General features: G+C 41.3%; 1 protein-coding gene across 3 annotated transcripts in view; it reads left to right on the forward strand.

Annotated features, from left to right (window-relative positions):
• Positions 1 to 25295, forward strand: part of STS (steroid sulfatase) — a 200158-nt gene that overhangs the window by 158936 nt on the left and 15927 nt on the right. For all 3 annotated transcript variants that reach the window (XM_074391851.1, XM_010336161.3, XM_039475472.2), the window contains 2 exons: positions 7611 to 7770; positions 22842 to 22963. In XM_074391851.1, coding sequence (XP_074247952.1) covers positions 7611 to 7770; positions 22842 to 22963 — 282 coding nt within the window. The remainder of the gene's footprint in view (positions 1 to 7610; positions 7771 to 22841; positions 22964 to 25295) is intronic.

The following is a 25295-nucleotide window of genomic DNA, read 5'->3' on the forward strand; positions in this document are numbered from 1 at the left end:
GGGATCTGGAATCTCTGCAGGCTGTGATATTTCTAGGGCCTCTGCAGGAGATTTGTTTTATTTTGTTTTGTTTTCAAAGTGGTTATACATCAAGCCATGTTCTCATAAGACATCTCTTCCATTACCTGGCGTTCTGGGATATTAGCAAATTCCCCAGAGGGGAATAGATCGCTGACATTTGAGTTGTAAAATACACAGACCTTGGATGTGCCTGTGGATTTTTGTGGAACTATGTGCTTTGTTTTCTGTTTTTTAAGATATGAAGTCTCTGTCACCCAAGTTGGGGTGCAGGGGCTCAATCATAGCTCACTGCAGCCTCAAACTCCCAGGTCAGGCAGTCCTTCCCTCTCAGCCTCCCAAGTAGCTGAGACTACAGGTGTGTGCCACCACATCTGGCTTTTTTTTTTTTTTTTTTTTTTTTGTAGAGACAGCATCTCACCATGTTGCCCAGACTGGTCTTGAACTCCTGGTTTCAAGCCACCCACCTGCCTAGGCCTTTCAAAGTGCTGGGATTACAGGCATGAGCCACTGCACCTGGCTACTATCTGCTATTTAAGGGCCATATTTTTCAGCCACTGTCTCACATGGCTCGACAACCAGGTGCACCCCTTGGCTTCTGGTGAGCCCAAGTAAACCATCCTAGGACATTGCCTTTCACCTTAAAGATGATGCACAGATCAACTCCTGGGAAGGTACAAAATTAGCTCGGTGCCTCAGTCTTTAATTCTACTGTTCATGTGTATCTTTCTGAGTTTCTAAATAGGGTATAGAAACTAAATGTGGTCTACAAATACGGTGTGATCTCTTCTGGCAGGGCATAGACAACTTGCCACCAGTGCTCTTGCTGCAGAGATAGTGATATCACAGAACTATTTAAATTCACAGGCTTTGGAGTCAGTCAGACAAACCTGGATTTTTATCTGTAACTCCACTGCTTACTAAATGAGTGACCTGTCAGCATATAACCAAAATTCTCTAAGCCTCAGATTGTGCAACTATAAAATGGACAGAAATGGTTGTTCCTTCATGGGTCTGAACATAAGGATTTAGTGAATAAGATGCCTGTCACAATCCATATTGTGTAATAGATGATCAAGTAAATTTAGCCATTATTATTACAAGAAACAATGTTTATACAACCCTCTGAGAGATTTTGTGTTGTTATCCCTACTTTGACTTTGAGAATGCAGAATCACTTAGTTAACTAAGAAAATAATATATATAATAAAAAATTAAATCTATCTACCTTATCTATTGGTGTATCTGTCTATCACATGGTAGTTGCTAAGTGGAGAAATTCCTCTTTGCCATCTGAAGTTTTGCTTAAAAATCAATTTACAAAAGGCAGATTAATTGAAGAAAATGCATATGAATATATTTAATGTATATACACAGGGGCCTTCAGAATGAGGACCCAAAGATACAGGGAAAACTCTTCTTTTTTTTTTTTTTTTTTTTTTTTTGAGACAATCTTGCCCAGACTGGAGTGCAGTGACACAATCTTGGCTCACTGCAACCTTCACCTCCTGGGTTCAAGCGATTCTCCTGTCTAAGCCTCCTGAGTAGCTGGGATTACAGGCACCTGCCACGATGCCCACCTAGTTTTTGTATTTTTAGTAGAAACAGGGTTTCACCATATTGGTCAGGTTGGTCTCGAACTCCTGACCTCAGGTGATATGCCTGCCTCAGCCTCCCAAAGTGCTGGGATTACAGGCATGAGCGACTGTGCTCAGCTAAAACTGTCTATTTTTATGCTTAGGTACAACAAAGTATAAACAGCTGTGTAGAAATAGGATTGGACAAAAAGGGCCTGATTGAATACTGATGGACTGAATGGGGAAACCCAGCCAAGCCTGTCTGTCTAGAATCTTCTTGGCCTCTCTGAGCAGCAGTCCTTCCTTCTGGGTGTGAGGCAGGACTCTCTCTGGAAGTGGGGGGGTCTTAGGACCTATAGTCAAACAAGATAGATCAGGGAATTTCTTTATGGCCAGTTTCTACACAGAAAGGTTGGGGGAAGAAATTAGAGTAATATTTTTAGGGTTTATGGCTGGCTTTTGGGAAAAGGGGTTCTGGTTTCCATGATCCACTGTAGAGAAGAAGGATTCTAGTTTCTATGGCTAGCCTGAGGGGATAATGGGACTGAGAGACAGGAGTCAGGAGAAGTCAGAAAGAAACTTGACTTCTGAGGCTGCTGCTGAGGTCTGCATTTAGACATATTTTTCTCTTCTGAGCCCCAGCTGTAACTGGTATATGTATACTCATAACTCTCTATCTCTCTTCATATATATGTGTGTGTGTGTGTGTGTGTGTGTGCATATATATATACAAACATACTATATATACATTATGTATATATATTATATATGTTGTATATTATATATAATCATGTGCAGGTTTGTTATATATAATTGTATAAAAATTAGTATATGATACATATGATATGTAATTTATATAAATTATAACTTTTATATACTATATATAAAAATGTTATGAATGAGTTTAGATTGCTGGAGAATTACAAAGGAAGTAAAGAGGTATATTTTTCACCCAATCCTACCACCCTACACAATTATGGTATATTTGTCAAAATTAACCTTCACATGTTACCAGTTTTCCCATGAATTCCCTCTCTCTGTTCCAGAATCCAATACACAGTACCACATTGCATCAACAAGATTAACTTTTAGAGGGTGCTTTTTCCTGATTTGAATAGTTTGGGTTTTCGTCCCATTTATTTATTCTGTTTTGTTTAAACCACGGGGCCAATATGTGTATGTCAAAACCATTGATGAAACCAGCCCTTTTTCGTTCTATAGCAATCACTTATTTTGTTGTTGTTAAATTTAAAGTGAAAATGATGTGAGTTTGAGCGAGTAGCAGGATAAGCAGGTGAAAATTCTATGAGTTTGATGGAGCAGAAAGAAAACCAGACTGTAATTCACACATTGAGATTCCTCCCAAAGCTCTGCTTTTAACTGCTTGAATGAACTACAGCAAAGTAGTTACACTTCCTATTTCTTGGCTGTGATCTCTGTGAAGCAGGAATCACAGTATCTGTCAGAGAATTACCTTCAGGTGATGTTGAAAAGATAAAATAAGGGGAAGAGTTTTAACTTTCTTAGGAGGCCATCACAAAAACTACAAAGTATGATATGAACTTCCCTAGGAATCTCCCCTAAGTGCCTGTGCATATAGAATATCTGCAAAGATCAGAGCCTGCTGAGGAGAGGAATCCAGTCTACAGTCTTCAGCTATAAGAAATGAGCTTTTAACTATTCACAATAGCAAACACATGGAGTCAACCAAAATACCCATCAACAGTGGACTGGGTTAAAATAATGTGCTGCATACACATCATGAAATACTATGCAGCCATGAAAAGAATGAGATCCTGTCCTTTGCAGCAACATAGATGGAGCTGGAAGCCTTTATCCTAAGAGAATTAATGCAGGAACCAAAAACCAAATACTGTATGTTCTCACTTATAAGAAGGAACTAAATATTGAGTACACATGGACACAAAGATGGGAACAATAGACACTGAGACCTGCTTGAGACTGGAGGGTAGAAGGAGGGAGAGGATTGAAAAACCACTCATCATCAGGTACTATACTGATTACCTGGGTGATGAAATAATCTGCACACCAAACTCCCAAGACGTGCGGTTTACCTATATAGCAAACCTGCACCTGTACCCCTAAACCAAAAATAAAAGTTTAAAAATAAATACATAAATATATACATAGATAAATAATGTAACATCTGAAAAACACACTAGAGCAGAGTGCACTAAAAGGAGGTATTCCTGTAAAGGTTAAAAAAAAAAGAGCGAGATGAGCTTTTAACAATGGAGATTTGTTTCAGGATCTCTGAAACCTCTATCTCTAGTAATTTGCTTCCTAAATTTAAGTGGCATTTATTTCCAGTGTGACTCACACATGATATTCATGTGAGGAATGCACATTTTTTCATTGGTTTCATTCTCACTTAATTGTCTATTTAATGCTTCACACCAATTGTTGAAAACATCCTCTTTCTTAGAGTAACTGAACTTTAACTCCTCTCCCTTGTCCCCAGCCTAACTTCCTGATGGCTACTTCAGTGCCACTTAGCTCTATGTTCTGTTGGTCATAAAGGGTGGGGAAGCACAGTTTATTCCCCCAGCCATGGGTCACCTGCCCTGCCAGGCCGACCTCAGCCCTGGCCTGTCTGAGCCCTATACTGGAGTGCTTGGTCTCCAGCCCTCAAGTGAGAGGTATCGGTAGTATAGGGGCCAGAGGAAAACTGCCCTTTTGACCTCTGAAGGTTTGCTAAAAATCAGCTGACAAAGGCACCTGAGAAAAAGCACACAAATTTATTAACATGCATGGAGCCTTATAAAATAGATCTCAAAGAAATGGCCGAACAGTTGATGCTTTTACACCATCTTGAGGTTACAGAAAGAATGGGGCCTTGGCTCGTAGCCACACAGGTTAGGAGCGGGAGAAGAGGAGGCCTGGCTAGCAAAGGTGGCCTTGTTATGCAGATGAAATCCTGCCCACAGAGAAGACATAGTGAATATTTCTTTCAGACCTTTAAAGATGTCAGTCTCTCAGTTCATCTTTCCTTGATCAGACAAGGGAGGCCTTCAGAGAAAGCCTGGCTGCCTCAATGCAGATTCTCTCTCTTTCTCCTCTCTCTCTCTCTCTCTTTCTCTCTCTCTCTCTCTCTTTTCCTGAGAGAGCTTCTCACTCTGTTATCCAGGTTGGAGCACAGTGCTGAGATCTTGGCCCACTGCAACCTCCGCCTCCCGGGTTCAAGCAATTCTTGTGCTTCATCCTCCCAAGTACCTGGGATTACAGGCGTGCACCACCACGCATGGCTAATTTTTGTATTTTTAGTAGAGAGAGGGTTTCACTGTGTTGGCCAGGCTGGTCTTGAACTCCTGACATCAAGTGATCCACCTGTCTCGGCCTCCTAAAATGCTGTGATTACAGGCGTGACCCACCACGTGCAGCCAGATTTTCTCTACAGATGGAAATCTCCCCAACAAATGACAGCTTTGCAGGGCTGCTTCTGTTTGCAACCCTCTGAACATCCATCTCAAAATATATCAAAGAAGAGTATTTTGGGTGAAATGTTTTGGTTCCATCACTGACCATCTTCTGAGATTATCTGCTGACATTCTGATCCTTATCCTTCCTGAACTCACCCTTCCTGCCTCTGCCAGTAAGTACCCTTTCAATGCCATATTTAATTATATGCTAATTGCCTCATAGGCACAAAGCGTGTTCCCTCAACTATCCTGGTAAGAGCCAACCTGGTAATAAAATAATAACAACAATGAGAATAGCCATTTTTGTGCTCTTCCTGTCTTGTAGGCACTGAGCTCGGCAGTTGGGATAATCAGTCCATGTAACACTCACGTGAAAACGTGGGAATATGAGACACAGAAAGCTGAAGCTATTTTCTCAAGGGCACAGGGCTGGGGTATCTGTTTCCTATGTCTGTTGTAACCATTGACCACAAATTTAGTGGCTTAAAACAACATTTTTAAAAAAAATTAGATTCAGAGGATATGTATGCAAGTGTGTTACATGGGTATATTGCATGATGCTGAGGTTTGGAGTTCTAATGATCCTGTCATCCAAGTAATTAACATAGTACCTGATAGTTTTTTACTCCTTGGTCCCCTCCATCGCTCCCCCCTAGTAGTTCCTAGTTTCTGTTGTTGCCATCTTTATGTTTATGAGTACCTAATGTTTAGCTCCCGCTTATAGCTAAGAACATGCAGTGTTTGATTTTCTGTTTCTTAGGATAATGGCCTCTAGCTGTACCATGTTGCTACAAAGGACAATATTTTGTTCCTTTTTGTGGCTGTGTCGTATTCCATGGTGTATATATACCACATTTTCTTTATCCAATCCCTGTCGATGGGCACCTGGATTAATTCCATGTCTGCTGTTGTAAATGGTGTGGCAATGAACATACAAGTACAGGTATCTTTTTGATAGAATGATTTATTTTCCTTTGGGAATAACCATCAATTAAATGGGTCATCAAGGTGTTGGCAGGGCTGTGTTCCTTGCTGAAGGCTCTAGGGGAGAATCTGATTCCGTGCCTTATCCAACTTCTAAAGCCTGCCTACATTCCTGGGCTTGAGGTACCCTTCTCTGTCTTTAAAGTCAGCAACATAGCATCTTCTAGCTTCTCTCTCCAATTATACCCCCCGCCCCTGCTTCTCCAACTCCCCCTTTCCCTTGAAAGGACCCTGTCGACAAAAAGAGTCAGACTCTGTAAAATGTTTGAAGAGATTTATTCAGAGCCAAGTTGACACAGCCGCAGGAGATGCTAAGAACATGTACCCAAGTTGTACTGGCTACAGCTTGGTGTCTACATTTTAGGGAGACATAAGGCATCAATCGATACATGTAAGATGTACATTGTTCAGTCTGGAAAGGTAGCGTGAGTCAAAGTCAAGGAGTGGGGGATGAGGAGGCTTCAGGTCATAGGTGGACCCAAAGAATTTCTGATTGGCAGTTGATTGAAAGAGTTGATCTAAAGACCTGCAGTCAATAGAAGGGAGTGTCTGGGCTAAAATAACGGGGTTGTGGAGGCCAAGGTTCTTATTATTCAGATGAAGCTTCCAGTTAGCAGGCTTCAGAGAGAATTGATTGTGCATGTTTCTTACCAGACTTTGAAAGATACCAGACTCTTGGTCAGTTCTCACCTGGATCAGGGAAAAGACCCCAAAAGAGAAGGGGATTGTCTACAGAATGTAGACTTTCCCCATTAGAGACAGCTTTGTGGGCTATTTTGAAATACGTCAAAGAAATATATTTTGGGGTAAACTACTTCAATTTCTATTAGGGCCTGCTATCTGTTGTGTTGGTATCTTATTGCTACAAAGAGTCTCTTTTGCCAGTCTTAAAAGCTCTGTTTTAATGTTAATGCTGGTCAGTTGTACCTGAATTCCAAAGGAAGGAGGGTAAAATGAGGCATGTCCAATCCCCTCTTTCCATCATGGCCTGAACTAGTGTTTCAGGTTAAGCCCTTGGAATGCTCTTGGCTGAGAGCAGGGGTCCATTCAGTTAGTGGAGGGGCTTAGAGTTTTATTTTTGCTTTGTAACCCTATGATTACATTGGATCCACTCAGACAATGCAGGGTAATCTCTTCATCTCAAAATCCTTAGTCACATGTTTAAGGTCCCTTTTGCCGTATGAGGCAAAATGCCCTTTTCCCCAGGCTCTAGGCGCCAGGAATTTGGATGCAGACACTTGGGGGCACCAAAATTTTGCCTACCACAGCTGGTATAAAGTAGAAATGGAACTTAAATTCCCTGACTCCAGTCATTGATTTGAATCTTTGGTGACTCAAATGTTTGTTGTGCTGAATCTGTCTGATGACAGTTTTTGTTCAAGATGCTGTACAGTGCTGACCATCTCACATATGGTGTATCCTTTTTCTAACACAACATATACAACATATACTATATTGCTCTTAGAATACTCATGGATGGTATCTATATAATTAGAGCACTTGGTTCTTCTATGTTAAGCATGAAAGAGTCCATTGAAGTGAGCGTTGAAAGCACTGCAATCTCCCTGTTTCCTCTATTTTGGTCTTTTAGGAGGAAAAGCAACTAACTGGGAAGGAGGTATCCGGATTCCAGGCATCCTTCGTTGGCCCAGGGTGATACATGCTGGCCAGAAGATTGATGAGCCCACTAGCAACATGGACATATTTCCTACAGTAGCCAAGCTGGCTGGAGCACCCTTGCCTGAGGACAGGTACCCTGATGCCAGGGTGGTTGGTATTGTTGAGCTCTGATTTCACAGCCCAATATGCTCTGGTTTGCCTGCATAATGGTGTGGGGACCAAGACCTTTGACTCCTAGAGTTTTCCTGAAAATAATCGGTATGAGGCAGGCCAATTAATAGGATAAAAGGCATATAAATTTACTTAATGTATATACACAGGAGGCTTCTGAAGAAAGAGCCAAAGATACAGGGGAGATTGTTCATTTTTATGCTGTGGTTCAACAAAGTACGGGCAACGTGTACAAGTAGGATTGGAGGGAAAGATCTCACCTCAGGCTAATAGACTGAGTAGGGAAACCCAGCCAGGCCTGTCTATCTAGATTCTTCTTGGCCTCTCTGAGCACTGCTCCTTCCTTCTGGGCATGGGCCAGGGCCCTCTCTGGAATGGGAGTCTTAGGACCTACAGTGAAACAAGGAAGATCAGAGGATTTATTTATGTAGGGCAGTTTTTACACAGAAAGGCAGGGGAAAAGTTGGAGTGATACTTTTAGGTTTGATGCTGACTTTGGGTATCAGTGGTTTTGGTTCCTAAGACCTGCATTGGGAAAGAAAGATTCTGGTTTCTCTGGCTCTTTGGGGTAGAATGGGACTGAGACACAGGAGAATGTCGGAGAAAAACTTCTGCTTCTAAGGCCACTGCTGAGGCCTTCGGTTTGGAGTGTCATGCTACCTCCAGCTGGACTTGTTATCTCTTTCCAGTCAGGGGCCTTTCTGGTGGGTTCCGCAGTGTAAAAACCAGTCTGCCAATCTCTTTATCCCAGAGGGAAATAAACTCAGAGGAACTGAACGTCTTTAGTGACCAGGAATGTGGATGGCTGGTGTTTAATTTCAGCCTTCATCTTTCAGCATTGTGCTGACGCTATTATTCTCGTCTGTTCATCCCACCATTGCTTGCCATTGTGCAGCTGGACCACAGTCTCTTTGACCTCCCACATTGGGATCCCACACCTTTTCCTTTGTCCACACTCAGCAGCTTTTTGCTGTAACAGTGAGAAATGCAGCCGATTCCCCAGCTAAGGTCCCATTTCCCAGCATGTCTTCATTGAGAAGTTCTAAATGAAATGTCTTTCTCTTAAATTTAAATACGACTTCATATGACATTGGCAGTGGTTTCTTCCTAAGTGTTATTACCAATCTGAAGAGTTTTAAGTGAAGCACACTGATTAATTGTTTTCATTAGTTTGGTGGCAGGCCAGGCTAATGTCACACAGGCAGCTGCAAATCTTGTTTAAATTCAGCTGCAATGAGAAGTAAGAGGAAAGAGGCAAGGAAAGACAAAAACAACCATGCTGTCAAAGCAAGTTCAAAGATAGGTTTCCTCCCCTCCCAGTGTATTCAGGCTTGTTGGGTTATAGGTTTCAACTCTGCTTTAGGTATACACCCTTCCTCAACATACACACCAATGAGAAGCCAGCACTGACAGTTCAGCTGTTCTCAAACACTGAGGTCTCAAAACCCCTTTTCAGTCTTTCATGATTGATGACCCCAATGATCAAAGTACGTTATGTCAAGCTATAATTATTATATTAGTAATAAAAAATAATTTTTTAAAAAACACGAAAGCACCCCAAGCTCATGTTCCATTGGCTAATGATGACATTCCAATGTTGATGATGTCATCATTCATCCTGTGACCACTAGGAATGTCCACTGTACACTCCTGAAAGAGGGATAGTGAGAAACACAAAGAGTACCTTCCTATTGTAAAAAATAACACGGCCTCGCAGACCTCCTGAAAGGATCCCAGAGATCCCTGAGAGTCTCTGGATCACTCTTTGAGACTAGCAGGTGCTATGGCTAAGAGTGGAGATTCTGAATCGGCACTGGTTGAATTCTTTTTTTTTTTTTTTTTGAGAAAGGGATCTCACTCTGTCACCCAGACTGCAGTGCAGTGGCGCAATCTCGACTCACTGCAACCTACCGCTCCCAAGCTCAAGTGATCTTCCCACCCCAGCCTCCCAAGTAGTTGAGACCACAGGCATGCACCACCATGCCCAGCTAATTTTTTGTATTTTTGGTGGGGTTGGGGTTTTGCCATTTTCCCCAGGCTAGTCTTGAACTCTTGAGCTCAAGCAATTCCTCCTGCCTTGGTCTCCCAAAGTGCTAGGATTACAGGCTTGAGCCACCAAGCCCAGCCAAGTTCATATTTTTATCATCACTGCAGGGTAAGCATTTAACTTTCTTGGGCCTCCACTCCTTCTCTGGAAAATGAGTTCAATAATAGCACTGACTTTACAGGATTGATAGGAAGATTAAAAACCTCCTTGCTTATAATGTGCAGTACAAAGAAGGCATGAATATTTGCTATTTTTTGTTTTACCTGCCATATTGAAGTAGGAGTCAGGTGTACAGTTCTTTCCTCTTCCATATTTAATATTCATCCATGGTCATAAAATCATATAATCTGAGGAAAAAAGGAGAATTTTAAGATCTACTCCAGTTGAACTATTCTTTCTTTTCCAGTCTAGTGATGGAAGACATGGCAGCAGTAACTCACAGAAAGATTTTTCCTATATAAAGCCAAAAATCCCATTCTCTATTTCACTTTCTCATTGGTTGCAGTTCTTACCTTTGGAATAAAGCTTAATACTTCCTCCAGTAGCTAGAACGGAGTATTCAGGCAATCTTGTTTATTATATTTCTCTCTTATGACCCATATATTAAAACCATCGCCACTCTTCACTTTCATAATATCTTGGAATGGTTTTCTATCCAGTGGGGGAAAAGCAAGGTAAAGAAAAAGTTCAGAGGTAAAGAGGAAGATTCCTAAAGTGAAATCTTACTGCTTCTGCCTTCTAGCCACTCCAGGCTGAGATTGATGGAGACCAATCTGTGTTTCTTGTATGTGCTTAATGAAGAAGGAAATAGCCTCCCTTTTAGAAGATCCAAGTATTTTGTGTGTGGGTTTGCGTCATCAGTAGAACCAACTGTCAATACTGAGGATTCCCCTGTGTTTCTGATTCCTTTCATGGACCTTGAAGGTGCTTGTTGACCTGCTTTAATTTTTTATTTTTTATTATTATTATTTTTTGAGACAGAGTCTCGCTCGTTTGCCTAGGCTGGAATGCAGTGGTGCAATCTCGGCTCACTGCAACCTCTGCCTCCACCTCCATGGCTTAAGTGATTCTTCTGCCTCAGCCTCCCAAGTAGCTGGGACTATAGGCATGTGCCACCATGACTGACTAATTTTTTCACATTTTTAGTAGAGACAGGGTTTCACTATGTTGGCCACGCTGGTCTCAAACTCCTGACCTCAGGTGATCCACCTGCCTTGGTCTCTCAACATGCTGGGACTACAGGTGCACACCACCACACCCAGCTAATTTTTGTATTTTAAGTAGAGATGGGGTTTCACTGTGTTGGCCCGGCTGATCTTGAACTCCTGACCTCAGGAGATCCACCCACCTCGACTTCCTAGAGTGCTAGGATTACAGGCATGAGCTACCACTCCCAGCCTGTTGACCTGGTTTTAAACCACAAATATTGCTTCTGTGTTGAGGTCCAAGCTTCTGGTACTAGTCCAGCTATAAAATGCCTTCATCATCCTAGAGACAGCACAGATTAGAAATGTGCTTCTAAGTGCCTTGTGGGAATAACATTATCACCTAGTAGTTTATTTAAAACATATTGCCAACCAGGTCTAGTAATATTCTTATGTATTTGTCTAGAATTTGAATATCTAAAGTAGTGTTTTTCCCCAGGGGTCGCTTATCAATGCCTGGAGACATTTTTTTATTGTCTTGGCTCAGGGTGCTATTGGCTCAGATGTGCCACTAAACGTCCTGCAACACACAGCAGAGAACCCTACTACAATGAATTATCTTACCCATTATGTCAGTAGTGCTGACATTGAGAAATCCTACCCTCAAACTTATTATTGCTGTTTTATGGAAAATGTTGTTATAGTGGAAAATCCCATCCAAACTTTTCAATAAAAGCATCTAGACAATACCATCACATCTATATCCATCAATAAATGTGATACACAGATGTCTGTCCTTTAGAAAATAATCTTAACTATTTCCTGCTCAGAGAGGTGCAAATAAGCTTTCTCAGCTTCCTGCTAGAGCTAATTAAATTTGCATTTCTCAGGAGAAGAAACTCATTCAGAGGGTTGGAAAGGCTGTTTGATGAGCACTTAACAAAGTGCCTTTGCTTCTTTCTGCATTTTGTTTGAAGCAGAGAATTTCTGTTCGACAGACCCCCATTCTTCAAGCACTGTCCTGTAATTCTTAAGAAACGTTTTAGATCTAGTGGGAGCCCTTCCTGGCCAATCAAAACATGCTGGGAGAGCAGAAGCCCTTGGATCCAGGGTTTTTACTTAAGCAAAAAGAAAGGTAGTCCAGAGGAACACAGGAAAGAATTTTTATTCTTTTTTTTTATTTTTTTTATTTTTATTTTTATTTTGCTTTGCAGCATCTTAACACTGCAGTGAGAATAGTTCTTCAATTCAACTGTACGGGATGCTTACATGAGATTTCTGTCTGGCAGTGAATTTTTCCTTCATATACACTTCAGTGATACATTTTCATTCAGTGGCATGATTTATCATAAGAAATTTCAGTGTCCATCACCCTGAGCATATTCAGAAAAATTATTCCCCTCTCCCCCCCCCAGGTCTCCAAAATAAGCTGATTTTGGAAATAAATGGAGGACAACCTTTTGTGTTACAAAAGGCAGGCAACAAGGGCTTACAAAAAAGAAGAATCTAATACCTAAATGTTTTAATTCATTAACCTGAACATTCTTTCTGTGGGTTTCATCTTTGCAAGCAGATATAATATTGCCATAGTATAAGTATGACCATGCCTCTTCCTAACATGATATTAACATCAGTAATAAAGGATGGTGACAAACCATATTTGGTTACACCTTTTGGAAAACATCAACATTTTAACCATAGACCCTTCAGCTGGGATGCAAGGAAACAGAGTGCTGGCAACCTCAAGAATCAAATTTTACAGGTGAAGTATTTAGATCTTCTGCTCCGTAATTAAAATAAAAATTGACTTCATTTGTTTTAACTTACAAAAATAAATTAATGCTTTAATGCTCAACACACTTTTGTCTAATGGAGACAAGGAACGGATTTAGCTGACCTCTGCCAGTAACTTTTGCTGACTTATAGATAGTGAGAAGACCTTTTCAATAGAGTAGTACAGATGAAAAAGTCAGTGAGCTATATCTGGGTCACATCGGTTTTGCAGAATTAAAGGTGACTCTCTTCATTGGAACAATCCCAAGTTTGTGCGTGCAACCACTTATACAGATCTTACTTTCTGTTCGACGATGGCAGAGTATTTAATGTTTACAAATGGAAACATGTTTTTCTTAATTGTGAAAATAACTTTCTGGATACTTAAGATTCCCTTTAGTTTATTATAGATATACGTACTTTCTCATAAAAATGTTTCTTTAACTATGACTGTCTACATTGAAATCATTGTCATTTGTATGTCAAATAAGCTGCTTGCCAACATTGTGCCCCAAATAAGCTTCTCTATTGGTCTCCAAGACCTTCCCTTCTGTATCACCCCAAACCTTTTTCTTAGGATCCTTCAGTCCTTCTAGAGTTGGCCAGGCAAAGGGCAGGTGGAAAGGACATTCCATGTGGAGGGACGAGGATGTTGAAAGTCTCAGAGCTGAGAGACAGCGCAGCATGCTGTTGGAGGAATGACATCAATAGGGTTCAAGGAAGGTTTCCAGAATTATGTAAAAATTGTCTCTATAGTATTTAACTTGACCTTAAATTTTGACACGAGGATGCCTTGAAACAACCTGTTAATAGCGCTACCATCATTGTCAATCAGGAACCCAAGGAGAATAGTTTCACCTTCCAAATTAAAAGCACTCCCAAACACCCCCTTTTGCACTAAGAGCCATGAGTACACTAGGACAGAAACCACATCCAGTTTTTTGGTGGTGTTTTTTGTTTTTTAAGCATTGGCTGTTTTGCAAACATGCTATAAAAGCTTGAATTAGTTTGCAAGAGAAAGCCTGTTAGACTGTTTCCAGAGAAAACAGCAATGCTTTGGGTTACTTTGAAAGTTGATTGGCCCATCTCCCTCAGAACACAACATTCTAAAAGCATTTTTGTACTAGCAGCATAAATGGAAATGTGCTGTTCTCTGGGTTATTGCCATGATTAACTGCGAATCCCACAAGTGGTTTAAAACAATCCCAAATATTTTGATAGCTTAGAGACCACTTAAAAGTTTACCTCAACAGGGTAACTTTCCATTTTTCAGGGCAGAAATGAGTCTTCCTTTGACAGACCATATTTCTGCAGCACTGTTAAATGGTGGCTTTTCATAGCAGTGTGATTTATGGCCTGCCTTTAGGAAGGACCACGTTAGGTGTAGGATATTAAAAAAAAAAAATTGTCTGTCTCCACATTGGAAGAAAAAGAAGTTTGCAGATTAAACTTTGTGCCCCTCCTTTAAAAAACTTAGATATTTCATTTCTAAGTAAGAAAATGTAAATATGAAACTTGGAATCTTATTTTATTTTAGTTAAATCCCCCTTTCTTGTAACCATGATTAGTTTCAGTTATCAATTACTGATCTTGGCCAAGACCAGAGGATAACTTGATGCCAGAAGTTCAAGACCAGTCTGGGCAACATAGCAAGTCCTCATCTCTACAAAAAAAAAAAGTAAAGAAAAATAGCTGGCATGTACCTGTAGTCCCACATATTTGGGAGGATGAGGCAGGAGGATCTCTTGAGCCCACGAGGCTGAGGCTGCAGTGAGCTAGGGTTGCACCACCATACTCCAGCCTGAATGTCAGAGCAAGACCTTGAAAAAAATTTTTTTTGAAACATACTGATCTTTTCTATATATATGCATCTATATATATATGCATATATATATATATATATAAATTTTGCAAGATTGTTGCATAGGTACACACATGGCAGTGTGGTTTTCTGCCTTCCGTCCCCTCGCCTCTATCTGTCATTTCTCCCCATACTATCTCTTCCCACCTCCCCACCCCCCGTCCCTCCCCCATTTCCCCCCAACGGACCCCAGTGTGTAGTGCTCCCCTCCCTGTGTCCATGTGTTCTCATTGTTCAGCACCCGCCTATGAGTGAGAATATGCGGTGTTTGATTTTCTCCTCTTGTGTCAGTTTGCTGAGAATGATGGTTTCCAGGTTCATCCATGTCCCTACAAAGGATGTGACCTCATCGTTTTTGATGGCTGCGTAATATTCCATGGTGTATATGTACCACATTTTCCCTATCCAGTCTATCATCATTGGGCATTTGGGTTGGTTCCAGGTCTTTGCTATTGTAAACAGTGCTGCAATGAACATTCGTGTGCACGTGTCCTTGTAGTAGAATGATTTGTAATCCTTTGGATATATACCCAGTCATGGGATTGCTGGGTCAAATGGGATTTCTATTTTTAGGTCCTTGAGGAATCGCCACACTGTCTTCCACAATGGTTGAATTAATTTACATTCCCACCAACAGTGTAAAAGTGTTCCTATTTCTCCACATCCTCTCCAGCATCTGTTGTTTCCCGATTTTTTAATGATCGCCATTCTAACTGGTGTGAGATGGTATCTCAATGTGGTTTTGATTTGCATTTCTCTAATGACCAGTGATGATGAGCATTTTTTCATATGTTTGTTGGCCTCCTGTATGTCTTCTTTTGTAAAGTATTTGTTCATATCCTTCGCCCATTTTTGAATGGGCTTGTTTGTTTTTGCTTGTAGATCTGTTTTAGTTCTTTGTAAATTCTGGATATCAGCGCCTTGTCAGATGGGTAGACTGCAAAAATATTTTCCCATTCTGTTGGTTGCCGATTCACTCTACTGACTGTTTCTTTTGCCATGCAGAAGCTGTGGAGTTTGATTAGGTCCAATTTGTCGATTTTGGCTTTTGTTGCCTTTGCTTTTGGCATTTTGGTCATGAAGTCCTTGCCTACACCGATGTCCTGAATGGTTTTGCCTAGATTTTCTTCTAAGGTTTTTATGGTGTTAGGGCTGATGTTTAAGTCTTTAATCCATCTGGAGTTAATTTTGGTGTAAGGTGTCAGGAAGGGGTCCTGTTTCTGCTTTCTGCACATGGCTAGCCAGTTTTCCCAACACCATTTATTAAACAGGAAGTCCTTTCCCCATTGCTTGTTTTTGTCAGGTTTGTCAAAGATCAGATGGTTGTGGGTATGTTGTATTTCCTCTGAGGCCTCTGTTCTGTTCCATTGGTCTATATCTCTGTTTTGGTACCAGTGCCATGCTGTTTTGATTACTGTAGCCTTGCAGTATAGTTTGAAGTCTGGCAGTGTGATGCCTCCTGCTTTGTTCTTTTTGCCTAGAATTGACTTGGCTATGTGGGCTCTCTTTTGGTTCCATATGAAGTTTAAGGTGTTTTTTTCCAGTTCTGTGAAGAAGGTCATTGGTAGTTTGATGAGAATAGCATTGAATCTGTAAATTACTTTGGGCAGTATGGCCATTTTCATGATGTTGATCCTTCCTAACCATAAACATGGAATGTTTCTCCGTCTGTTTGTGTCCTCTCTTATTTCGTTGAGCAGTGGCTTGTAGTTCTCCTTGAAGAGGTCCTTTATGTTCCTTGTTAGTTGTATTCCTAGGTATTTTATTCTCTTTGTGGCAATTGTGAATGGCAGTTCGTTCTTGATTTAGCTCTCTTTAAGTCTGTTACTGGTGTATAGGAATGCTTGTGATTTTTGCACGTTGATTTTGTATCCTGAGACTTTGCTGAAGTTGTTTATCAGTTTCAGGAGATTTTGGGCTGAGGTGATGGGGTCTTCCAGATATACAATCATGTCATCTGCAAATAGAGACAATTTGATTTCCTCCATTCCAATTTGAATACCCTTTATTTCTTTTTCTTGCCTGATTGCTCTGGCTAGAACTTCCAGTACTATATTGAATAAGAGTGGTTAGAGAGGGCATCCTTGTCTAGTGCCAGATTTCAAAGGGAATGCTTCCAGTTTTTGCCTGTTCAGTATGATATTGGCTGTTGGTTTGTCATAAATAGCTTTTATTGTTTTGAGATACGTTCCATCAATAGCTAGTTTATTGAGGGTTTTTAGCATAAAGGGCTGTTGAATTTTGTCAAAGGCCTTCTCTGCATCAATTGAGATAATCATGTGGTTTTTGTCTTTGGTTCTGTTTATGTGGTGAATTACGTTTATGGACTTGCGTATGTTGAACCAGCCTTGCATCCCCGGGATGAATCCTACTTGATCATGGTGGATGAGCTTTTTGATATGCTGTTGCAATCGGTTTGCCAGTATTTTATTGAAGATTTTTGCATCATGTTCATCATGGATATTGGCCTGAAGTTTTCTTTTCTTGTTGAGTCTCTGCCAGGTTTTGCTATCAGGATGATGTTTGTCTCATAAAATGATTTGGGAAGGATTCCCTCTTTTTGGATTGTCTGGAATAGTTTCAGAAGCAATGGTAGCAGCTCCTCTTTGTATGTCTGGTAGAATTCGGCTGTGAACCCATCTGGACCTGGGCTTTTTTTGGGTGGTAGGCTCTTAATTGCTGCCTCGACTTCCGACCTTGTTATTGGTCTATTCAGGGTTTTGGCTTCTTCCGGGTTTAGGCTTGGGAGGATGCAGGTGTCCAGGAATTTATCCATTTCTTCCAGGATTACTAGTTTATGTGCATAGAGTTGTTCGTAATAATCTCTGATGATGGTTTGGATATCTGTGGAATCTGTGGTGATATCCCCTTTATCGTTTTTTATTGCATCAATTTGGTTATTCTCTCTTTTCTTTTTAATTAATCTGGCTAGTGGTCTGTCTGTTTTGTTGATCTTTTCAAAAAACCAGCTCCTGGATTTATTGATTTTTTGAAGAGTTTTTTTGTGTCTCTATTTCTTTCAGTTCTGCTCTGATCTTAGTTATTTCCTGTCTTCTGTGAGGTTTTGATTTTTTTTATCTTGCTCCTCTAGCTCTTTCAATTTTGATGATAGGGTGTCAATTTTAGATCTCTCCTTTCTTCTCATGTGGGCACTCATTGCTATATATTTTCCTCTAGAGACTGCTTTAAATGTGTCCCAGAGATTCTGGTATGTTGTGTCTTCGTTCTCGTTGGTTTCGAAGAACATCTTTATTTCTGCCTTCATTTCATTGTTTATCCAGTCAACATTCAAGAGCAAGTTGTTCAGTTTCCATGAAGCTGTGCAGTTCTGAGTTAGTTTCTGCATTCTGAGTTCTAACGTGATTTCACTGTGGTCTGAGAGACTGTTATGATTTCCGTTCTTTTGCATTTGCTGAGGAGTGATTTATTGCCAATTATGTGGTCGATTTTAGAGTAGGTGTGATGCGGTGCTGAGAAGAATGTATATTCTGTAGATTTGGGGTGGAGAGTTCTGTAAATGTCTATTAGGTTTGCTTGTTCCAGGTCTGAGTTCAGGTCCTGGATATCCTTGTTGATTTTCTGTCTGGTTGATCTCTGTAATATTGACAATGGGGTGTTAAAGTCTCCCACTATTATTGTGTGGGAGTCTAAGTCTCTTTGTAAGTCATTAAGAACTTGCCTTATGTATCTGGGTGCTCCTGTATTGGGTGCGTATAAATTTAGGATCGTTAGCTCTTCTTGTTGCAGTGATCCTTTTACCATTATGTAATGTCCTTCTTTGTCTCTTTTGATCTTTGTTGCTTTAAAGTCAATTTTATCAGAGATGAGAATTGCAACTCCTGCTTTTTTTTTCTCTCCATTTGCTTGGTAGATCTTCCTCCATCCCTTTATTTTGAGCCTTTGTGTATCCTTGCATGTAAGATGGGTTTCCTGGATACAGCACACTGATGGGTTTTGGCTTTTTATCCAATTTGCCAGTCTGTGTCTTTTGATTGGGGCATTTAGTCCATTGACATTTAGGGATAGTATTGTTATGTGTGAATTTGATGCTGTCATTTTGACGCTACCTGGCTGTTTTGTTGGTTAGTTGATGCAGATTCTTGATTGTGCTGATGCTCTTTTACCATTTGGTGTGTTTTTGGAGTGGCTGGTACTGGTTGTTCCTTTATATGTGTAGAGCCTCTTTCAGGAGTTCTTGTAGAGCAGGTTTGGTGGTGATGAAATCTCTGAGTGCTTGCTTGTTCACAAAGGATTTTATTTTTCCTTCACTTATGAAGCTTAGTTTGGCTGGATAGGAGATTGTGGGTTGAAAGTTCTTTTCTTTAAGGATGTTGAATATTGGCCCCCAATCTCTTCTGGCTTGTAGGGTTTCTGCTGAGAGATCTGCTGTGAATCTAATGGGCTTCCCTTTGTGGGTAACCCGACCTTTCTGTCTGGCTGCCCTTAGCATTTTCTCTTTCATTTCAACCCTGGTGAATCTGACGATTATGTGCCTTGGGGTTGCTCTTCTTGAGGAATCTCTTTGTGGTGTTCTCTGTATTTCCTGGATTTGAATATTGGTCTGCCTTGTTAGGTTGGGGAAGTTTTCCTGGATAATATCCTGAAGAGTATTTTCCAGCTTGGATTCATTCTCTTCACATTCAGGTACACCTATCAAACGTAGATTAGGTCTTTTCACATAGTCCCACATTTCTTGAAGATTTTGTTCATTCCTTTTTGTGCTTTTTTCTCTGTTCTTGCCTTCTCTTTTTATTTCATTGAGTTGATCTTCGACCTCTGATATCCTTTCTTCTGCTTGGTCAGTTTGGCTGTTGACGCTTTTGCATGCTTCCCGAAGTTCTCGTGTTGTGTTTTTCAGCTCCATCAATTCACTTATATTCCTCTCTATGCTATCCATTCTCTTTAGCATTTCGTCCAATCTTTTTCCAAGGTTCCTAGTTTCTTTGCGTTGGGTTAGAACATGTTCTTTTAGCTCACTGTAGTTTCTTACTACCCACCTTCTGAAGTCTGATTCTGTCATTTCTTCACCCTCCTTCTCCATCCAGTCTGGTTCCCTTGCTGGTGAGGAGTTGTGATCCCTTTTAGGAGGAGAGGTGTTCTGGTTTCGGGAGTTTTCATCCTTTTTGCGCTGGTTTCTTCCCATTTTTGTGGGTTTATCCACCTGTTGTCTTTGTAGTTACTGTCTTTCAGATTGGGTCTCTGAGTGAGCTTCTAGTTCGTGGATGCTGAAGTTACTTCTTTTTTTTTTTTCTTTTTAAGCTTTCCTTCTGACAGTCTGGCCCCTCTGCTGTAGGACTGCTGAGGTCCTCTCTGGGCCCTGCTTGCCTGGGGATCACCTGCAGCAGCTGCAGAACAGTAAGGGTTGCTGCTAGTTTCCTCTTCTGCTATCTTTGTTCCAGAAGGATGCTCTCCTACTGTCAGTCCGTTCTCTCCTTTATGAGGCAATTCTTTGGTTCTGTGGGGGTCAGGGAGCTACTTGAGGAGACAGTCTATCTTTTATTGGGGTTTACGTCCTGAGCTGTGAGCTCTGTTGTTCGTTCAGAGCTGCTGGGCAGGTACGTTTAGGTCTGCTGCAGCTGAACTCATAAAGCACTTTTTGTTCCCAGGTGCTCTGTCCCAGGGAGTTGGGGCTTTATGAGTTTCCATTGCACTACTGCCTTTTTTGATTTTTCTTTCAGGTCTGACCCGCCCAGATAGCAGCACGCCTAGCCACTGCCTGCCTGCAGAGGCTTTGCTGAGCTGCTGTGGGCTCTGCCCAGCTGCCCTGTGCTCTTCCCTGCAGTCCTGTTTATATGGGCATAATTAGAACTGTGTCGGCAATGGTGGCCCTGCCTCTGTTATGGCGGACTCTCTCTGTTGTGGCAGGTTGCCTCAGCAACGGCGGGTTGCCTCAGCGACAGCGGCCTGCCTCTGTAGTGGTGGAGAGTCTCAGTAATGGCAGAAGCCCCTCCCCCACTGAGCCGGACTGTCCCGGGTTCAGCTGTGCTTGGTTTGAAGGGCTCAACCCAGAGGGTTTCCAATTACTTTTTTTGTTTTCCTTGTTGTTGGGGGTAGGGGGCTGGGACCAACCGAGCCTGATCACCTGGCTCCCTGACTCAGAGTCTTTTCTTTTAAGTTGAACGACCCCGCGTTCCAGTCGCTTGTTGAAAAGGCACCGGGATCTCCCGTGCTGCGACTCACTGATTCGGCTCAAACAGCGAAGCTGGCTCCTGGCGGATTTTTTGCCTAGGAATCTCCTGGCCTGACTCGCTATTTCAGATGAATGGGCAACTCTGCCGTCTCAGGGCTCCGATCGCCAGCTAAGAGGGCTCCCAGATTAGTGGCTTTTGTATGGAGAACTGCAGCAACAGGGCATGGTCAAAGCAGCCGCGCGGGCTGAATCAGCCCTGCGGGGGCCAAAGCAGCCACACCGGCCGAGACTGCGGCGCTGGCGACCCCTCTACCTGGGTATCTCCTGGTCTGTGGGCAATAAAAATTCGTCTGGAAATGCGGCGTCCACTCACCCTCTGCACTTTCACTGGGAGCTGAAATCCTGAGCTGTTCTTAGGCGGCCATCTTCCCAGCATTCCCTCGAAACATACTGATCTTAAGACAGAAATTCCATCTCTCATGTTCTTATATCACATTTGAATTTTGTTGGAAAATGAAAAAAAAGGCAGATTCAAAAAGTAAAAGTCTAGCTTGTGTCCCAGAAAATGGAGATTCCATCTTGCTTTTGGGGAGTCATTGAAAGATGTTCTCCCCACTTGGAAAAGGATGGAAATCCTCTGTCCCTTGTCTCTTCCCTTCAGATCACTTTTCACCACTGGGGGCTTTTCCTGGTCTAATTCTCATGCCTGCCCACTTCCCCTCTCACTTCTTCCTTCCTTTCAACTTTATTTGGGGTCTCCAAAAGGCCTGAGTCTTTCTTGAAAGGAATTTGAAAAGAACCAAGCACAATGACTGCCATTTCAGGATAGAAACAGTATTTCAGGGCACACGCTGTGTCTGAATAGAACTCTCTCTACCATATTTTTTTCTCTTCCCCTCTTGGTTCGTGGGAACATTGGTTTGGGAAATGAGCCAAGCCAGTCTTTTGTTCTTATTTTTAACTTACGATAATAGAATATTTTCAATGCACAGACTTCTGCAGAGTGCGTGATTAATAACAAGGGTTGAGGCCGGAGAAGTGCTAACAACAAGGCTATAATTACATTATGGGTTTTTAGTGACACCAAAATAAACTATGAGAGAAAGCTCAAGAGACATAGGACCTCTTAAGCACACTTACCCAAATTATACAGCCATGTCAAACTTCCAGTTTCTAAACGCCTTGTAACAAGAGATGACATGGATGTAGTGTTTTTAATCAGAGAAAATCCTCAAGTTAAACACTCACCCTTTCAAAATAATTCTCTACCCCTCATTTTGATGGCAATGGCCTAATGGTATCCATGGCCTCAATTTCACAAGTAGCTGTTAATTTATGTTTAATACAAAACACAATTTTATACTTTATTCCTTTCTTCAAGCTATAAGCAATCTTACTTTGCTCATCACCAATTGCATATGTCTTATTGTTTGCAATCTGCAAAGTTCTCCTCCTTGGCCTAGTTAGATACCCACTAGTAAAGGAGATATATTTTCATTTGGGAATAATTCATTCCCTGGTTATTTAATGGTATTATTATATACAAATCAATTCATTCTGATGAGAAATTTGTATTCATTGCAGTCTACCAATCCAAGTTGCCTCATGCAATATGATATCTTTTTTAAAAAACACCCAAATTGTCAGGTGCCCATCTTTTCAGCTAACCTGTATTTCATGAATAAAGCTTTCCCTTTGGTAAGGCAATAGACAGCAATTATGTTTTGGAGAAACAATAGGAATAAGAGTGTAAATGCCAAATCACCTGGATTTCAATCCCGTCAGTTCTTATTCATCCCATTACCTTGGGCAAATTACTTAACCTTTCTGTGCCTCTGTTTTCTCATCTGTGCAATGGGCCAACAGTAGTTCCCAGCTCATGGTGCTCTTTGCAGATGTAATAAGAAAATGCACGGACAGAGCTGGGATCAATGTGTTGCACATGGCACCCAGGTTGGATCAGTCTTCTTTGTATTAATTACGACTTGAGCTCCATCATGCTTTTGTTGGTTCAGAAGGACATTTAAGAGCACAGGACTGATTCACCACCTGATGAATGGCTGTTTATCCTACAGGATCATCGATGGACATGATCTGATGCCTCTGCTTGAAGGGAAAAGCCAACGCTCAGATCACGAGTTTCTCTTCCATTACTGCAACGCCTACTTAAATGCTGTGCGCTGGCACCCTCAGAACAGTGAGTAAACAGACCTTTCCATGCTTCTCATGCTCCATGCAACCTATGCCATGGGAATAGATAAAACTAAAGGCCAAAAAGGTGGCTGTGCTCGATGCAGGCCAACAGGTGCCTCAATGTGTGACCGTGTTTTCCTTGCTTTGTCCTCTTCCTCCTTTCTACTCCTGGTCACATACTTGTCCAGGTAGGAGGACATCAGGGGACTGTGTCATTTATTCACCCACCTGAACACCACCCATAGCTTCTCTTTCCAAGGAGAGGAAGCTCCCTGTTCTCAACAGGGTGCTGTGGCTCGTCCTTTATTGGATGCACAACTGCCCAGCTTTACTTCCTGGGACTCCTCTCATACTGAGGACAGCAGCCTCTGTGTTCTGTGCATTGCTGTGCTTACACTTGCAGGCTCTTCTCCCAGAAGGGCGTCTTGCCTCATCCTTTCTTGTAGGGTACTCCCCAATTCCCCCCAGACCCTACTGAAATGCCACCTCCTCTGCATGTCCTCAAAGCATTTCCCTCACTCTTCTAGCATGGGTATAAAAGCTAGAGAATGAATGAATAGAATTTCAGTGTTTACTTGATTTACTTTCCCAGCCTAAAGATGATGGATCATGACTCACTGTATCTGTATTTTGTGCATCATACATATTTGCTACATTTAGATATTTAAAGCAAAGTCAAAATATTCTTCAGTGCTACCACATTTCCTGAACTGGGTGTTTTTTTTAATTGTGCAATCAAACAGGAGCTCATGTTCGTTTTACAGTGGAATTTCCAATTAGCATACAGGAACAAATGGTTTATAATCTTAGGTGTAATCAATTTCAGGCCTTTCTTTCCTATCTTTGAAACTTAGATTTACAGTAATATTTCTATCACTAAGATGCCTGGCAGTCAATGGAAAGTGGTGAGCGATTTATACAGCTATTGTATATTCTAGAGGTACCTATTGAGGTTGGACTTTCAGTTCCTTCTTTGGTGGTTAAATAAAATTCCCCTTTTCTCTAAGGGGCTTTGGAGTTCTGCTTCTAGAACCTAGGACTGCCCCCCCACCATGAAGGGGGGCAGGTAGTAACCTCCCAGCTGCTAACTTCTTCTTAAACTCAGGGTGATTCCATTCCATTTTCTAATAAATCTTTGTCTCTTCCTCACTCACCTAGACAATTTATCCAAGACTTATCACTTAAAGAACACCCTCTCTTTTATTTTTTCAACTTTTCCATGAAATTACAACCCTTCTGTTAGCCACAGAAATCACACCAGGTTTATGCTTCAGTTTCTCCTTTAAATTTGGGCAGTTTCTTCATGATATGTTCTAGAAGACAAAAAACAACAGAAACATGGGCTTGTGATTTTACATCTGGAAGCATTTTATTCACATATCTCATCCATGTAGCCACAATTCCTAGTTTCCGTAAGAATACTGCTTCTTTTTTTAGATCAGTTTATTGCACCAATTCTAAGCTATGTAATAAATGAGAACTCAAGGACTCTTAATTTCATGGAATGTGAAGAACAAAGTTTCTGTGATTACTGCATGTTCGAATAAGTCTGTATCATGTCCTGAACCTTGCAAAATTGTATTTTAATAGAGCCAAATCCTCAGTTAGAGAAGCCAGAAGGAACATATTGGATCAGAGGCTGGAGGAACACATTATGTGGAGGAGTAAAGAGAAAAGGGACAGGAAGAGACAGAAAATAGGAGTGAGAAAAACAAGACCCAGTTTCTGATATGCAACTGGCCCCAGGATAAAATTTGCTTCTTGGACACAAGTAACATTTTCTCTCAGTGTAACTCCTTCAACTATTCTGCCTTGAACCGGCAACGAAAAAAGGAGAAATCACGGTATCTCAAGGCTAGAATGATTCATCGAGATAAAGGACCTCAGGAAAACATGATGTTTATGAATCATTTATGATTTATTTTTCAGACACTATCTGAAACTCAGTAACCGTATTTGCTTTCTTGGCTTTCGTGCATGGCTTCATGTTTAGTCATTTTGTAGTCTATCTATTCATTTTTTCTAGAAATATGTATTGAGCACCTACTGTGTGGAAAATATCATGTTAGTGCTGGCATCTGTCAGTGAGCAAAACAAAGTTCTGTGCTGAAGAGTAGCTTACATCTTAGAGCAGGCGGCACTGCTAGCTGTGCAATGTGCTGGGAATACAGAGATGCACAAGGAAAACGTGACTGTCATCCATATGGAGCTTTTTATCACCTGGGGAAGGCAGAGCTTAAGCTAGTACTAGTAGAGAGTCTGCATAGGTCATCTCAGATAGACTTTGGTAGGAGCTTGTCAATAATCACTAGACTGTGGAACATATTCCACAAATC

This window comes from Saimiri boliviensis, chromosome X (assembly GCF_048565385.1).
Source record: "Saimiri boliviensis isolate mSaiBol1 chromosome X, mSaiBol1.pri, whole genome shotgun sequence".
NCBI classification, from domain to species: Eukaryota; Metazoa; Chordata; class Mammalia; order Primates; family Cebidae; genus Saimiri; species Saimiri boliviensis.